The 17,742-nt window shown below is 42.3% G+C and overlaps 1 protein-coding gene across 2 annotated transcripts in view; it reads right to left on the bottom strand.

Annotated features, from left to right (window-relative positions):
* Positions 1-6,431: 6,431 nt before the first annotated feature.
* Positions 6,432-17,742, bottom strand: part of IFT88 (intraflagellar transport 88) — an 87,154-nt gene continuing 75,843 nt past the window's right edge. For both annotated transcript variants that reach the window (XM_063444902.1, XM_063444901.1), the window contains exons 25-26: positions 7,683-7,793; positions 6,432-6,704 (exon numbers count right to left, since the gene is read on the bottom strand). In XM_063444902.1, the coding sequence (XP_063300972.1) occupies positions 6,583-6,704; positions 7,683-7,793 (233 nt within the window). In that variant the 3' untranslated portion in view covers positions 6,432-6,582. The remainder of the gene's footprint in view (positions 6,705-7,682; positions 7,794-17,742) is intronic.

Raw genomic sequence — 17,742 nt, forward strand, 5'->3', positions numbered from 1 at the left:
TTTATAAATCACTGGTAAGACCACATATTGAATATGCTGTGCAATTTTGGGCACCTGTTCTAAAGAAGGATATTATGGCACTAGAAAAAGTGCAGAGGCGGGCTACAAAATTAATAAAAGGAATGGAACATATCAGCTATGAAGAAAGGTTAACAAATTTAAACCTATTTAGTTTAGAAAAACATCGCCTGAGAGGGGATATGATAACATTATACAAATATATTTGGGGCCAATACAAACCATTGTGTGGAAATCTATTCACAAACCGGACTTTACATAGGACACGAGGCCATGCGTTTAGACTGGAAGAAAGAAGATTTCGGCCGGAAAGGTTTTTTTACTGTAAGAACAATCAGGATGTGGAATTCTCTGCCTGAAGAGGTGGTTTTATCAGAGTCCATACAGATGTTCAAACAGCTACTGGATGCATACTTGCGATAACAGAAAATTCAAGGATATAATCTTTCAATGTAGAGTAATAACTGCTTGATCCAAGGATAAATCTGACTGCCATTCTGGGGTCAAGAAGGATTTTTTTTCCCTAGCTTGTTGCAAAATTGTGCTTCAAACTGTTTTTTTTCCCCTTCTTTTGGATCAACAGCAAAAAACAAATGTGAGGAAGGCTGAACTTGATGGACGCAAGTCTCTTTTCAGCTATGTAACTATGTAACATAGTTTCCCAGCTGAGCCTCCACCCACTGCCCTAAGTGACAAAAGGGGGGGGGGCTTTTTTTATTTGAGGGGGGTGACTAGTGGCTTGGGGACTCCTATTACCTGGAGGGAGGGTGTATTTTTACACTAAGTGTCCATTGCCCATGGATGGGTGTTGGGGAAGGGCTATAGGCCCCCCCTATTGTCATTTAGGATCCCCAGCCTCCGCTCATGGGTGGGGGCCGGGACAATAGGTCCACCCGTCACCCAATTGTAAGTTAGGGAACCCACCGTGGGAATTAGGGAGCTATCTACTAATTGGCTGCAAGATGCAGCCACAGCACGAATAGGAACGGAATTTAATTCATTCTAATGAAATTCCGATCTGAACAAAAAGTACCGGATCGCGTCCTAACACGAATGGACAACCTATACTCATTCTGCTAGGACGAAATTCGGTAGCTTTGTTGTGGTGTTATTAAGTTGTACTCACATGCACAACAAAATAAAGAATTTCAAAATAAATAAATCACATTTCCAACACATCGTTGACATTGCGGGGCAACTCTAGCATGGAGTGTCCCTTTAATATTATTATTTTTGGAATGCACTAGATAAATGGAGGAAAATATGTTTGTACTGGTTTCATAAACATAAATGAACAAGACAGAAAGGAAGAATTTTATTCTCAAACTGTTTCCTTCTAATGTGATATCATACCTCCCAACATGTGCGGTACTTTGCATGATATCATTCAATGTTTTGTTTAGTTTTTTTTTCCTCCAATGCAATGTGTGCCTTGACTGTGCCAGATCTATGATGTCAATTGCTAAAGCTTTAAATATACATTAAAAGGACAGCAAAAAGATTAACACGAGTGACAGGTTTCAACGTTATATGCAAATAGTCTTATTTCCAGAGTAGTGACATTTCCCCTTTAAGAAACAGCTCACTAATGAGGGATAACAATATGGCCATTTAGATTTGGAATATGAATTTGCGATATATGATCTCATGTAAGGATATTAGCACCGACCAAGTCCGTACCTGTTTACAGTATTATTATATGACGTTATGACAGATCATATACTTTGCATTTACAAGCACATGAAATACATTACATAACGGCTAATTGGCACTATTATGGGCTATTCTGCGAAACTGCGGAAATGTGGTTAAGTGGGTTTAATGGGTGACAGCTTTTTCTGGAGCCATGAAAATATGATATAATGGATTGAGGTCTGGAGGGTAATCAGTACTTCCTTCACAAACTATTTAATTATTAGAGATTCCTTTCAACGCCAGAGGGTTTGGAAAGCACAGCTCTGTATGACGCACATCTTTATGATAACTGAACGGTGCAGTGGATTGCAGTGAACAGGAAACATGCTCTGTCTGTCCAGGTAGTGATTTGCTCTACTTTGAGCAACATGGAAGGTGGAAAGAGAGAGAGGTATAGTTAAAGGGACACTATAGTTACCAGAACAACTACAGCTTAATGTAGTTGTTCTGGTGAGGATAATACTTTCCTGCAAGCATTTTAATGCAAACACTGCCTTTTCGGTGTTTATATTGCCCCCTAGTGACAACTCCAAGTGGCCACTGGAGGTGCTTCCTGGGGCAGTGCTGCACAGTAGGCAGCACTGCCGTTCAGCGTCTCCACGCTCTGCATTTTGGTCATAGAAATGCATCTCTATGAGGAGGTGCGGATTGGCTAAAACAGCGTTTGGCCCCGTTCCCATCACGCCTTCTTGCTGATTTCAGGGTAAGCATTGGATTAGCTAAAAATAGGCAATTCCGATGATGTCACCAAGGAGGCAGATCGGAGGCGGGGCCAGCGTTGGCAGGCCCACACTGAGCTGGAAATTAGATGAGTTTTAACATTTTCTAAAGGGGCTGAAGGGGGGGGGGGGGGGGGAGGGGGCGGAGGGGAAGAGAAGAGGCAAGCCACCTACATGCTGGATTTAACACTATGGGGTCAGGAATACATGTTTGTGTTCCTGACCCTATAGTGTTCCTTTAAACAAGGAACTATACTTACTGTATGTAGGTAGCCAAGTAACTGTACATCACAGGAGCTCATAGAGAAACCTTTGATTGGATCATTTAATCATCTCAGTGTGCATGTGTGAGCTCTGAGTTGGCAAAAGAAGGGTGAAAGGAATTGGGGAGGGAAGGCAGGCGGAAAAAATATATAGCGGAGAGGATAGGGAGCACTGAAGTTTCCTGCATCTAGGAAAACGGAGATTCTGTTGCCATCATGCAATATCCGCTAACAACAAATGTAAATTATGCACAGAATTGACATTAGGAACCACAGAACAGAGTTCCAGGATTCCCAAATCACATATGTTGGGGGTGTAACTAGTGCAAATAGCTCTGGATGGTCAGTGTTTCAAGCTGACACACTACACATCCAGAATCCTACCACCATGAGCACTTAAAAATGAAAAAAAAAACAAAAAAACAAAAAACTGGTTTCACTTTCAAACAGATGTAATTTACCTTAAATAATTGTATCTCAGTCTCTAAATTGAACTTTAATCTCATACAGGAGGCTCTTGCAGGATCTAGCAAGCTAGTAACATAGCAGGGGATAAGAAAATCTTAATTAAACAAAACTTGCAATAAAGAAAGCCTAAATAGGGCTCTCTTTACAGGAAGTGTTTATGGAAGGCTGTGCAAGTCACATGCAGGGAGGTGTGACTCGTGTTCATAAACAACGGGATTTAACTCCTAAATGGCAGATAATTGAGCAGTGAGGCTGCAGGGGCATGTTCTATACACCAAAACGGCTTCATTAAGCTAAAGTTGTTCAGGTGACTATAGTGTCCCTTTAACCCCTTAAGGACACATGACATGTGTGACATGTCATGATTCCCTTTTATTCCAGAAGTTTGGTCCTTAAGGGGTTAAAGGGACACAGACCACTTCATCTCAATGTTTTTCAATATTTGATATTTTATTTAATATATTTTCCTATTGTTGATGAAGACTGTGACAATGACTTTTTGAGACATACAAGGTATGATAAGCCATTTATTAATATTCATACAGCAATATCACCTTATTCCTGTACTTCCCTTGTTTCAGAGGGACAGGCTGGGAGCTGAAATAAATGGAATGTTGGAGAAGCATATTAAATTACCCAGGAACTAAATCAGTGGTGACTTATGAGGGGATATTATAGATCCATTCTTTTCTTAGTACATTATATAGATAATGCATTTAAATATAAGTAAAACCAATAAATACAAAACATTAAATAAAAAAAAAAGACACTCATTTACAGCTGATATATTTTCAGCAATATCCAGGTAATATAGTTTCTACATTGAACTCGCACCAAAACAATATATTACTCAGCGACTGATGATGCCCACCTGTCCTCTGTAGCGCTGCTGAGGTTTTAGGAAGTTCCAGTTGAGTTATTTTGAACATGGTTTCTAGGAGTTATAGTTCAGATGTCTACTTTCTACTGTAAAAAGTACTCAAGCAGTATTCTTGGAGACAATCAAGGTTAAGGAACACTATCGTGAAATACAAACATATATTCCTGACACTATAGTGATTATTTATGCTTCTGGCCCCCCCTTAGATAACATGGGGAGGTGTTCTTACTCACCTTTTTCCCTACAATGCGCCAGTCTTGCTGCGGCTGGCTATGCCTCCAAGACTGAGATCATGAATGTTGATGATCTCAGCCAATACAGTGCTTTCCCATAGGAAAGGCTATTGCGCATGGGAGGCTATTGCAGCACCAATCAGCATATCCTCATAGAGATAAATTGAATCAATGGACCTCTATGGTGAACATTCAGCACCTCAATGCAGATCGTGAAGACACTGAATGTAGGTGCTGCACACTGTGCAGCACCTCTAATGGTTGTCCGAGTGACAGCTTTCTCTAAAAAGGCAGCGTTTACAGTGCTAAACCTCCAGGGACAGGCTGTAGACACCAGAAACACTACATTAAGCTGAAGTGGTTCTGGTATTTTAGTGTCCCTTTAAGTCAACTGCTCACTTTAATTATGGTCTATATTATTTGTGGTCACATTACATTGTGTTACAAAAAAAAGATCTGATAACTAGTCTGATCATGCACCAGAATAAAATAGTCATACAAAAAAAAAAAAAAAAAAAAAAATATATATATAAGTCTCTAAAAATTGCATCGATAATCAGTAGCAGGGGAGCAAAAGTTTGACGCACTATAGTTTTTTTTTTATTTCACATTTTTACAGGTTTTTAAAAAATATATTTTCAGCCTGGCCCGAGGCAGTTTTCCCAGAAAGGTTTGTGTTTATGATAGAGTAAATCTATACCTTATTCACTGCAGTGTAAAGGGACCCACTAAGGATAACTACGATATATGGAATATGACATCATAACCCCATGGGCTGCCTATCAATACACCTATTCATATTACTCAGCAACAGGTCTGTGAAACAGGCACAAACACACTCCTACACAAGAATCAGGGGCCAGCACAGTCACTGTCCCAAGAGGCTTGCTAATTTACAGCAGACACTACTGCATCACACTACACCATGGTAATGCATTTTTGAAGAAAGATGACTGAAAAAGAAAACTACATTTGGGTTAACTAGAAAGAAAAATATATGCAGGTACAACAAGTTGGACAGTTATTGAAAGAGAAAAACAATGCGTGTTGACTTGAAGAAATCTTATATGATATAACAACACTATAAAGGCATACAATGATAAATAAAAAAAACAAACAAACACAAAAACACACACACACAACTAATCTGTTCAAACGTGGAATAATTAAATAAATAGATAAATGCCGAATACTTACAGAACGGACTTGCACAGTGATGCCATTTTGAGTTACATGCCCTATAATGCTCAGTCAGGGATTAGGCAACATGGGATCATGGTAAATGTAGTTAACATACATCTCTAGCACCATGTTGAGCCATCTTGAACTGTTTTGGTTATTGCCGATAAGGCGCTAGAAGCAGATTGTCAGGCAGTGCAATGAGAAAATATATTTTTTTGAACAGAAAATGGATTTATGCATTAAATTGCAATTTGTGGTGAACTGACAAGGGACCGGCAGAGTTTAATTCTCTACAGTTCATAGTTTTGTAAAGAAACTCCATTTCGATACCTTTATCCAAGGGCAGATAGGTGACTGCTTGCTCTTCCTACCAAAATGTCACACCTAGACCATTGTTAGCCATTGCTGCATAGCAGGGACAGTCTAAGGTCAAATAGACCCAAAGAAGGAATCCTTTCTGGTACTCTACCTTAATACTTCTAAAAATATACAGTGCTGAAAAGAATGTTATATTTACATTCTAAAATTCATTGTAATATGAAGAAATAAAAGGGCAGCTATAGTTTGCATCAGTCATTCTCCATATGTTGTTGTGTGAGCAGAGCTGCCTCTATGGTTTGACCATGGCACGTTACATTTGTTCACCCATAAACCATCCAGCATCACAATACCTCCCCCCGTATATTAGTACCATAGCGACCACCAACCATACAGGGCATACTACAGCATAACACAATCCATTAACATATACTCATATGTAAACACCAATCGACCACACAGCAACCCACTGTCCAAAGGCCACATAACACCCACATATCTCAGTAGCATAGGACCCATCTTCACTTGTTTCCCACACAAATATAACATTCACATCAACTCCCCTCCCATTTAGAAGACAGACAAGTGATGATGGCGATCATGATAAAGCATTTCACTTGATATAAATATATTTATTTTAAATTAAAATGCTCATTATGTTCAACAGTATCACAAAAAAAAATGACATGGTATGAATGCCAGCAAATCATCACATTAGCAGGAAATCAGTAACATTCTATAATCTGAATATAGAAAAACAAATGAACAAAACTGGGACCGACATCAATCTATGAAACTTTGAAGGATCACTCAGGGAGCAAATCATCCCCTAACTCTTCATCGGCAAAGTCCTCGTCGTCTGCTCTTTTCCTGGCAGCTGTTTTTGGCCTTTCCATCTGGGGGCCTAGAGGATCTACATATGAAGCATCTGAAACAGAAAACAAAATAGATTATGAGAAAATATAAGTACTACAGGATTCAGAAAATGGCATTGGCACACGGAGTCCATTCACTATGTAGCATGTTGTGGTGCGTTGACAATAGTCATCCAAAACATAGACAAACACAAGGTAAATATTTTCTTCTATCTCGGATATTTTGGCTTACATTTTAAAAAAATTTAGTCAAGAAAAACTCGGGGTCTCTGGTGGGGGAAATATTTTGTGTTTACAAGTAGTAGTAGTAGTCTCTGTCAGGCGGCGATAAAGAGTTCTAGCTGTGGGAGCTCCAACATATAGATAAATGCCTATTTTCTCCAATCTGGCCCACAGCTCCGCGGGTGTACGTCTGCTTTGTTGCTCGGCTTGCCACGCCCCCTGTTTCACACATTTTTTAAATTGTCTCTCCAAGCCCACTGTAGTGGTTATGATGCTGGGAGTACCCTGGCCCCATTTCCCAGTAATGGTGGTTGCTCTCTAACCTGGATCACAAAAGTCCTTCCTCTATCGCCGTGCATCCTGTCTGCAGAAGCCGATCCTAATGGCCATTCATTGGCTGAGAGTGTGAGACCACCACTCTCAGCCAATGAATGCAACTCTATTATAGTAAATATTCAAAGATGGATTCAGGCACTGGTTTTGGTCAAGCCAAAATTTATACAAAACCAGCTGATCTGAAAAAATTCTCCAAGTCAGCAGTAGTCATAGCCTGGTTATTGTAGCTTGAATTTTGTAATCTGAAGATTGAATGCTGGCTACCAATTTGGAATCAAACAAGGAGTGGGTATCAGACTGCGATAAGACCATTTATTGAAATAAGAAGGGCATTATGTACATGGCTAGGTAACTTTTAGCATACATCATTTAGTTTGTACTGTTAAATCTGGAAATGTGTCTAGTCTGATCTTAGCGTTTTTAGTATCATAAAGTAGGGACTATGTAGCGGTAGATTCGATTCTGTCACTTACCAATTTCTTTATGGCTGCTGGGCTCGTATGGGTCACTTGATGTTGGCAGAGCTCTTAACTTGGCACTCAGGCGCTCTCCTTTAGCACTCGTTACACTGCTCTGACCACTGTCTTGAAAAGCAAACAAAACCGAGGTCACTATCAATCTCTGGATAAATATTCAATTTCTTTACAAATCAGGGCTCGAAATTTCCACTCGCCCACTGGTGAGTAAATATTTAACCCTGGCAGTTGGGATTCCCCCAATGTAAATGTGCTATGGACCCTCCAGGCTTGCTATGACTTTGAGACCTGTGAGGATAAGACTTGAAATTCTGAGCCCTGCCCTGAGCAGACAACACAAGCTTCCAATCCTTCTGTATATATAGAAAACAAATGCATTGTATGCGCGGTGCCAGCTAACGTCATACTTTTTGTTTTTAGCAATAATCAGAGGCATTGCTGGGTTCCAAATATAACTGCTGTTTGAAATAAGCCTACTCCAAGACCCATTGATTATTTGATGTAAGTATATAGAGTGCAATATTCCATTAACCCTTTCAATGTTGGTGTATATACTTTGAATATTGCAGTTCATGTTCTGTACATTTGTAAAAACGAAAGCAATTCACTTCAACTCCACAGCACTTAAAGGTATGTACTATACAAACTGTTAAAATAGTCTTAGAAGGCTTCCATTTCAGTATTATTGGCATAATACTCTGTCTGTCTGTCTGTATATATATATATATATTTTTAGGGGGTTCCCTAGGGGATCCAGGACTAATTGTGGCCTTTTTTATATTGTTACACACCATAAAAAAAAATTACTGTGACTATATAAGGACCAAAACTAACATCTTAGTATAGTGGTCGTTTCTCAGACAATGTAAGACAGTAGTGTTTACATACTGCATTGAAAACATGGCTCTAAGAGCCATCAGACAGCGAGCCGCTAGTGGCATTATCATCTAAAGTACTTTGATTCATCAAGGTTTTCATGTTCGATATTATCACGTGCAGCACAATAACGTCCTACACCACTAATTCTTCTCAGAGTGAACCATTGGATTGATGGCGATTGCCACACGTGCTCCATATGTCCTCAATGCTTTGCAATAACAAGAATGAGATTTAACCGAATCAGGAATGTTGATCTCTCAAAAAAATGGAGTGGCTTTAGAGACGAGTTTGTCCAGCACAGGATTTTTTATTTATTTTTTAAAGTTACAATGTTCTTTTAAGACCGACTGAAGACTGGTGTAAACCTTTGAAGGTCCATTTGCCGTACTAAACAATTCAGTGCTTTGCAATGTGTCACTCAATCCTGTGTTTGAGCTTTCTGGTACCATAGGGCCAAAGTGGTGAGAGCTGAAACAAATCTGCTCTATTACATTATTCCAAGTTTGTTGAGCTGTGTGACATGTTTAGAAGCCTGCACTTGCAATTTCGCAATGATCTTCATCCACTCTATTAAAACAAGCCCAAGCAATTGATGGAGCCAATTAATTTCACGTGCAGTAAAAGGGTGTACTATGTCAGCAATTTTATAGCATGACAGGAGGCTTCATATTTGCTTAAGTCTCTCTTTACTAGAACTCCACAGCAGCACATTAACAGAGAGATAAACACCAAAGACAAAAACATAAGGTATCTATATATAAGGCTCCTCCTAAGCCACCATTTCCTCTTTCTTTGCTGCTCTGCATCAGTACAGGTCAGAGTACCTCTGCCTCCTGCTTCTTGTGGGTGGCTTTGGGATTTAGTGTGATTTATTTATAATTGTTATGAACTATGCTTGGTTGTGAGATTTATGTGCCTTTCTGGCTCTTTTATTTTCTTTGGTGAATGTTTCCTTTACAATACTGATCGTTTTTTTTTTTTTTTTTTCATGTGTTTAGTTATACAGATTACTGACAGTTTGCCATGTGTTTAGTTATACAGATTACTGACAGTTTGCCATGTGTTTAGTTATACAGATTACTGACAGTTTGCCATGTGTTTAGTTACACAGATTACTGACAGTTTGCCATGTGTTTAGTTATACAGATTACTGACAGTTTGCCATGTGTTTAGTTATACAGATTACTGACAGTTTGCCATGTGTTTAGTTATACAGATTACTGACAGTTTGCCATGTGTTTAGTTATACAGATTACTGACAGTTTGCCATGTGTTTAGTTATACAGATTACTGACAGTTTGCCATGTGTTTAGTTATACAGATTACTGGTAGTTTGCCATGTGTTTATTTATACAGATTACTGGTAGTTTGCCATGTGTTTATTTCTTTGTGCCTGTTTTCTCCTTGGGAGTTTTGTTTTACCCTGTTGGCTTTATTGTTTGTTCTGTTTCCTCTGGCTTATTGGCCGTGGTGGTCGCCGAGAAGCGGTCTTCCGACCGCTCCCCGTGCCGACCACCGGGACCGCGGAGAAAGACTCCTGCGGTCCCTCGTGTGTTGCCTTTGATTCCCGCCCGCCGGCTTCGTCCGCCGAGCGGGAATCCCCGTTTTGTTCTTTACCCTGCCCGCGTCCCCGCTCACTCGCTAACACTGTTATCAGTGGGGACGGAGCAGGGATCTACTCATTTGCCGCGGGAGCCTCCGCTCCCGGTCACCTTCCCCGCGAATGCGTGGTCGGGCAGTGGGTGCGCGGCTCTCCACTGTGTTAGCCGCGCGCGTCACTGCCTTATTAAAGGTACAGTGACTAGCTGGTCCGGTGTGTTTCCCCATCTCCTGGGCTGTTTGGGGGTGCGTATTTTTTGGTGACAGCTTTCTTTTCTGTCCATGTGAGGCAGCTCTGTGAGCCCTTGCATCATAAATTATGCCCCATATATGAGGGTCGCAGATTCTATCCCCCTCACCTTCCCAAGTAACAAAGCAATAGACTTTAGTTTTCGATTCTTTGCATGTGTGCTTGCCCTGCATGTTTTTCTATGGACATGGTTTTATGGTTTACTGGTTCTCCTGACTTCCACATGGCACTGCGTGCCTCCTGCAGGTGTCCCTGCCTGGTGTCCTTACCCACTTATTGAACTAGGACTGCTCTAATCAAGCCTCGGTTGCCTGATGGAGGTAGCACTGGCGTCAAAAGCCAGGGATTGTGGGTTCAGGCCCCATCTGGGTGGTTGAGCATGGCACTCGTATTTTGTGGCCTAATGGATCAGGCACAACCATATAAAAACTAAAGTGTTTCGCTATCTTGAAGAACCTTGCCTATAAGGACCCAGCTTCGTCTCTACCCTGCACCCTAATAGTCAAGATTCTACTACATGTCTAAAAGGATCTAGGTTTCCGCCTGCATTATACCTCTGGGTCGGTACCGCCCGTACCCTTATACTGGCCTGCCTTGTCTGTGCCTTTATAATTGGCCTGCTTTGTCTGTGCCCCTTGATTGGCCTGCTTTGTCTGTGCCCCTTGATTGGCCTGCTTTGTCTGTGCCCCTTGATTGGCCTGCTTTGTCTGTGCCATACTATGCATGCTATTGGACTGGTGGCTCCATACCCTGGATAACGGTTTGTTGAGCCTGCATGCATTATTACTTGCCTCTGCCAACACTAGGGGTGCTGCCCCTTTTGTCTGCTAATGATACCTGTTTTCTAGCTTCGTAGGTATCAAGTATCATAGACTCAGACTTTATGGACGCCTCTGCACAGGAGCAGAATTTGCAGGCTTTACTTAATGCGGCTGTGACCGCATCTGTTGAAAAAGCCCTGGCTAGGGCCCTCCCTCAACCACATACGGACAGGGGTGTGTGTGGAACCTCTCAGTTGGCAGAAGACTCGGATGAGTCAGACTCTCAGGTGCGAGAGCAGGCAAGTGCGCGAACGCGCTATTGAAAGGGTGAAGACCCTGAACCACGCTCCCGGACGGGCAAGACTCCGGCGAAGTGACGTGGTTTGAGGTTGACAACCTCGCCGGCCAGGCGCCACCACCTATCGGGCACAGGGGAGGAGGCCTCCTTACCCCCCCCCCACCTTGGCCGCGCTGGATGTGTGGCGGGCAGACCAGCCTCCCTCAGATGGAGATGATGTTTGGGTTGCGGACCTTGGCGAGGGTCCCGGTGGACGCTGGGAAGAGGAAGACGCGCCACCGACTAGGGCCCCCACGACAATGTTGGGGGACGATACCCTTTTGGGCACTACTGGAGAACCTCTGTTAGAGCCTCAATCTATCCGACGCCCCAGGTCCTCGGACTAGTCACTGCCCGACCACTTGGCACAATTCGTGCGCTACTGGGTCCGTAGACCCCTTGGAAGTGAGGCCTGCAAGAAGCTGCGGGCGGAATGCCCCAGACCGGTACTGCCGGACAGGGTGGCGGTTACCCCGGATGTTGGCCCTAACAGACGAGGCCTTCACAGAAGGTAGGGCTCTGGACCCAGCCACCATGAGGGACTGGGCACTTTGTTCAATTTGCCTGCTGGGCAATGCCACTGTGGCCCTTTGCACGGAACCCAGGAAGACGGCACTCTTCCATCTGGACAACAAGCTGTCGGATTTGGGAGCCGAAGATGTGGGTCCCCTGGCTAAAGGTCTGCTGTTCAGGGAGCCTTTCGTTGAGGAACTGCAGAAACAGGTTATTCTGTTTACCTCCCGGGATAAAGCGAAGTCTTCGATCGGGAGGGTCTTCCGCCCACGGTTACCTTCAGACGTATGGGTCCTTGGGACAGTGCGGAGTTATGTCACAGACTTCCACTCTTCCCCTACACAGGTTGGACGCCCGAGGACCCCCGTCATCACAAGAGGCCAACAGCCCTTGTTGGAGGTGGAAGTTCGAGCTCCGCTAGCCAAAGGCGCGGTCCTACAGGCCCCGGATTTGGGGGGTTTCGTCAGCTCGATTTTCTCCTGGTAAGGGAGAAGTCTGTAGAATTCCGTCCAGTGATCAATTTAGGAGAAATGAACGCCTTTGTGGTATACAACCACTTCGAGATGGAGGGCATTCACCTTCTTCGATGCCTTCTCTGGCCAGTAGACTGGGTCGCGAGACTGGACCTAGAAGACGCTTACCTCTCCATCCCGGTGGACGGGGCCTGTCGCAGTCCCCTCTGATTCGTAAGGAGAGACTCTCCGTACCAATTCCCATGCCTCCCCTTCGGCCTCAGCTCGGCCCCTTGGTGCTTCACCAAGCTCCTGAAACCGGTGGTCACCCAATTCAGAGCAGAGGCCGTACGCTGCATCGTCTATCTGGATGACTTGCTTATCTTTGCGAGGACCCCGCCGGGCTCAGATTTCGGACGCGCTCTGCGTTTTCCTCGTTGGAATGCCGGGGGTTCGTGGTCATTCTGAAGAAATCGGCCTTGAAGCCTGCGCAGACGGTGGAATTCTTGGGTTTCGTAGTCGTTGCGCAAGACGGCATTCTCCGCCTGCCTGTGGCGAAGATAACGACCATTCGGAAGGAGATCAGACGTGTTTTCGACAAGACCGAACTCCCCTCCGGAGGTTGGCTCGCGTGGTGGGTCTCCTCTTGGCCTCGATACAGGCGTTCTACCCGGGCCCACTACATTACAGGGCCATGCAGCGGCTGAAGGCACACTCTCTACGCAAGAGACCCTCTTAGGACCAGATGATCTCCTTGGCCTCGGACGTGCAGGCCGGATTGAGCTGGTGCCTCCCGCATATATCCGCCTGGAACAGCAAGGCGATATTCGGGATGACCCTGGATCTCGTGTAGGAGTCGGATGCGAGTCTTTGGGACTGGGGTGCCTCGTGCACGACGAGGTCCACGGGGGGCCCGTGGTCAGACAATAGATCGGAATCCCGCATCAATTGCCTGGGGTTGATTGCAGGTTCGTTGGCAATTCGGAGCCTGGCGAAGCATCTGTCGGACTGATGCGTGCTCCTTCGGATGGACAATGGTTCGGCGGTGCAATACATCAACAACTCGGTTTCGAGCACTAGAGGTGTTATCTCTCAACATGGAGCTCCTGGTTTCGCTGGTGCTTGGAACGGGATACCGATCCCTTTACGGGTCCTGTATCTAGCGTGCTGAATTTCTTGTCTCTTGTCTTTGACCTGGGTCGGTCATATCGCTTGGTTATCGTGGTTAGATCAGCTATCTCGACGGCACTTGTCCCGCTTCGGGTTTTTCCCCATCGGCCAGGATCTGCTAGTCTGCAGGCTCCTGCGTGGAATGAGACTGGTGCGCCCTCCGGCGCCCAAGTATTCTTCCCTCTGGGACGTGCGTTTGGTTTTGGCGTTCTTTCGGAATTGGCCTGATAACCAGGACCTTTCTCTTCGCCAGCTTTCAGCGAAATTTGCCCTCTTGTTGTGTCTGGTCTCGTTCAGACGTGTTTCGGATGTCCGGGCCTTCGATGTCGGCGCTTTCTTGTTTTTCTCCAGAGGGGGTCTCCGTCAAGGTGCTTAGACGTACCAAGTCGGATTCGACGGTTGTATCATGCCCTTACTTCTAGGACTCGCCTAAGCTTCGTGTAGCGAAGGCACTGGCGCGATGGATAAGATGTCTTTTGGCTCTGGCGGGCGTGGATGCGACCTTCGGAGCGCTTTTGGTTAGGGGCGCCGCAGCTTCCGGAGCTTTTTTGGCGAGCGCTTCCCTTCAGGACATTTTGCGTTTGGCGGACTGGTCCCGTGTAGAGTTTTTTCGCCTATTTTACTTTAGACCGTCGGAACATGCTGCTTTGCTGTCGGAGCGTTAAAACAGCAAATATGAAGCCTCCTGTCATGCTATAAAATTGTAGATTATACTAGCTTTAGTGTAACTATAATCTTAATTTTATTAATGACAGGAGGCGAATATTTCCCACCCAATTTGATTTCTTCCCCCCCTTGTTTTGGATGGATTGCATTGATTGTATTTCTGTTGATTTGTCTGATTATCTGGGCTAGGTTGGTTAGTCTGGGGTGATGTTGTGGGAAGTGCATGTTATACGGTATTGACGGTCATTAGTATGGATTTCGTGTCTTTATTCTATCAGTACTGGATCGTGGGATTTATGTTTTATCCGTACATTTCGTTCACTAATCAGTGTTTTCGATTCTGTTTATTTCGTTTCAGTTTAATGGTTCGACTTCAGTTCATAGGATCGGCCGTTTGGCGGGATAAAGATCAAGTTCATCCATTATCCGAAGTTTTTCCAGATGACATTCATCGTTATGTTGTGAATTTTTCTTTATTTAGTTATTGTCATTGTTGTGTACGTTACGTTGTCGCAGCGTGAAAGAGGAAATGGTGGCTTAGGAGGAGCCTTATATATAGATACCTTATGTTTTTGTCTTTGGTGTTTATCTCTCTGTTAATGTGCTGCTGTGGAGTTCTAGTAAAGAGAGACTTAAGCGAATATTCGCCTCCTGTCATTAATAAAATTAAGATTATAGTTACACTAAAGCTAGTATAATCTACAATTTATTAGAAACGTTCTCTGCCTTTTACACCATGTATTAAGAACAGGTTTTCCCAACTGTAACTGATATAATTTCCCTACAAATAATTCTGGATTTGGCAGAGTATATCTGAACGATTCATACTGTGCCATGGCACAAGAATCTAGATTCGCTGGCACTCAAACCCCCACCTGTTCTCAGTTAAAGAGACAATCTAGCTGAAATAAACATGTATTCAAAATGGAACATATAGATTCAATACTGCTCATAGTTCTAGAGCAGGGTTGGTCAAAAGGTACCCCCTCCACGGTCACTGTAATACTGTAAATTCCATAATGCTTTGCCCGCGTTAATGCCTGCAAATTAATGGTTTTAGTTATACAAAAGCCGGGGATCTAGACACCTTTTCTAAATTGCCATGACTCACAGCAGCCCCCTTCGCACTTAATGCTCTTAAAGGGACACGAACATCTAGAGGTTTAGCAGAAAGTACTTTAGTGTGCAAAAAAAGTAGACGTTGGTTTATTTTGTTTATATTGTTAATTTCTACATTCATCTTCGATAATTACATGGAAAGTTATTTGCTTCCTTTCTGCTAAAAATTGTAACTCTTAAAAAATTCTAATTTTATTGCATTGCTGCTTCTTCGCTTTACCCGTAGGTTTCTAACAATGAGAAATACTTAGAATAAACAAACGAGGGGACAAAAAAAAACCAAAACAAGTGGCTAGGACACCTTTCTACGTCACTGGAGTCCATCACTTCAATAACCAAATTCTATTGTTAGAATACCAAATTCTATTGTTTTCTGCATGACTTTGTTGGAAACTACCATCAAAAACGGAAAGAAATACAAAACATATTCCAGAAAAAGTTGTCCTACATGAACCTTCTCAATTCTAACACGAAGGAAAACATTCACAAACCTTTGCATACACAAACTAGTATCTCCAACAAAATTTAAGAAGGTCAAGCGCCTATTCTCCAGTAATCATGACCAATGCAATCATAGGCCGTGCTAATCGTATCACAATGAATATATACATTCCGAAGTAGGTTCCCCTGCCATCTCCTAAGGGTGGAGTGGAGGGTGTACAAATGTTGTTCATGTTTATTTTGTTGTTAACATTATTGATTCTGACATTGGAGATCCAAGAATGATCGGTTTATTGGTAATAAGTTATATTGTTTTTTTATTTTACATAGATTGTGTGGTTCTCTATAAAAAATAATTTTGTTAAATACATGTTTTTTTTAAGTGAATCTCCATCATCTATAAACTTCTACAGGGTGTCAAACAGTATATGCAGGGTATTTGCATATTTACATCTTATTATTATTATTATGTATATATAAACCAAGTACCCTCAATCCATTGCTAAGGCAAACATTGTTTGAAAAGGGTGTGTATATATATTTTTATTACTTTATATGTGGAACGACATAAAATAAAATGAAAAGAAATAAAATAAAATTCAGCTGCAACAAGAATATCTCTTTCATTACAGCTCTGAATGTTCCTTCTACATTTAGAATATCAAGCGCCATGTTTTCAATGATGGCCATTATATTTTAAGCACCTGATATTTATGCAATGTAAAATGATTGTTTTAATTTAGCTGTGTTTTATTTTATTTTCACTATTCGTTCATCACCAGAATGTAAAATTCCTTCTTAGTATCTGTTTTTTGTCTGTCTGAGATATATGATTTATTTTACCGCATATACATGTTGCAAAAACCGTGCTTAGCTGTTGTCATGCACCACGTTGACTTGATCGTGGTTACAAGACTCTTTGCTGTAACGTTAAGCAGATGCTATTTAGTGAAACAAAATATATATGCATTTTATAAGATATTTTAATTGCCGTGGCTGTAAATCAAAAGCCCTTTAGTGTACTAAACTTCCAGAAGGGGTGAGTTTAGGTCCTTTATACAGACCAAAAAAAAAAAAAGTAAGAATCAAATTTACACAGAGATTTGCATATTAACATGTTTTATTCACTAAAATTGGGAATTGGCAAAGCAATTGCAAATTGTACTCCAAAATGGTTGACTTTTAAAAAACACTTGTTTTGACACCACAGTTACTTTGGTCTAAAAGTAATTACAGTAAATAAAATAATTGACAGTAAAGTCTCATAACTAATTAGCCCATCATACTGGCATTAACATGGGGCACTCTTAGCACCTAAGGGACAAAACAGCATCTAACAGAGAGTGTAAAAAAATAAATAAATCCAGATTGTTTTCATGATGCCATTTACATGTATTTTACAGGAAAACTAGTGAACATTTAAAATAGCTTGCATGTATATAAATGACACACACACAATTTCTGTTTTCCATTTTAAAATTGTTCCATAAACAAAAACCCAGCGCTACTAGGGTTCCTCTCAACATGCAGGCTTTGCGAATACTGGAAAGAACCCAAATCTATCACCTAGGGGGCCCATGCCAGACCCCTGGATATTTCTAAATAAATGCTAAAACTCAAAGCTGTAACGTTTTAGACTAAACCAGCATTTCCAAAAAAAATTAGGAGCTGCTGTTATGGACTTTTCTGTAGTATTTTAATATGATCTCACATCATGAGAATGACTGACAGCTCATGTCAAAGTAGAAAATACACATTTTAATAAGAACACCGCAAAATGTGTGGTTTGTTCACAGATAACATATGCCTAATTGATTACAATGCAGTGTGTTCACTCCTGGAATGGGTGCAATCTCAACCCTATACATTT

The sequence above is a fragment of the Pelobates fuscus genome, chromosome 1, assembly GCF_036172605.1.
Source record: "Pelobates fuscus isolate aPelFus1 chromosome 1, aPelFus1.pri, whole genome shotgun sequence".
NCBI classification, from domain to species: Eukaryota; Metazoa; Chordata; class Amphibia; order Anura; family Pelobatidae; genus Pelobates; species Pelobates fuscus.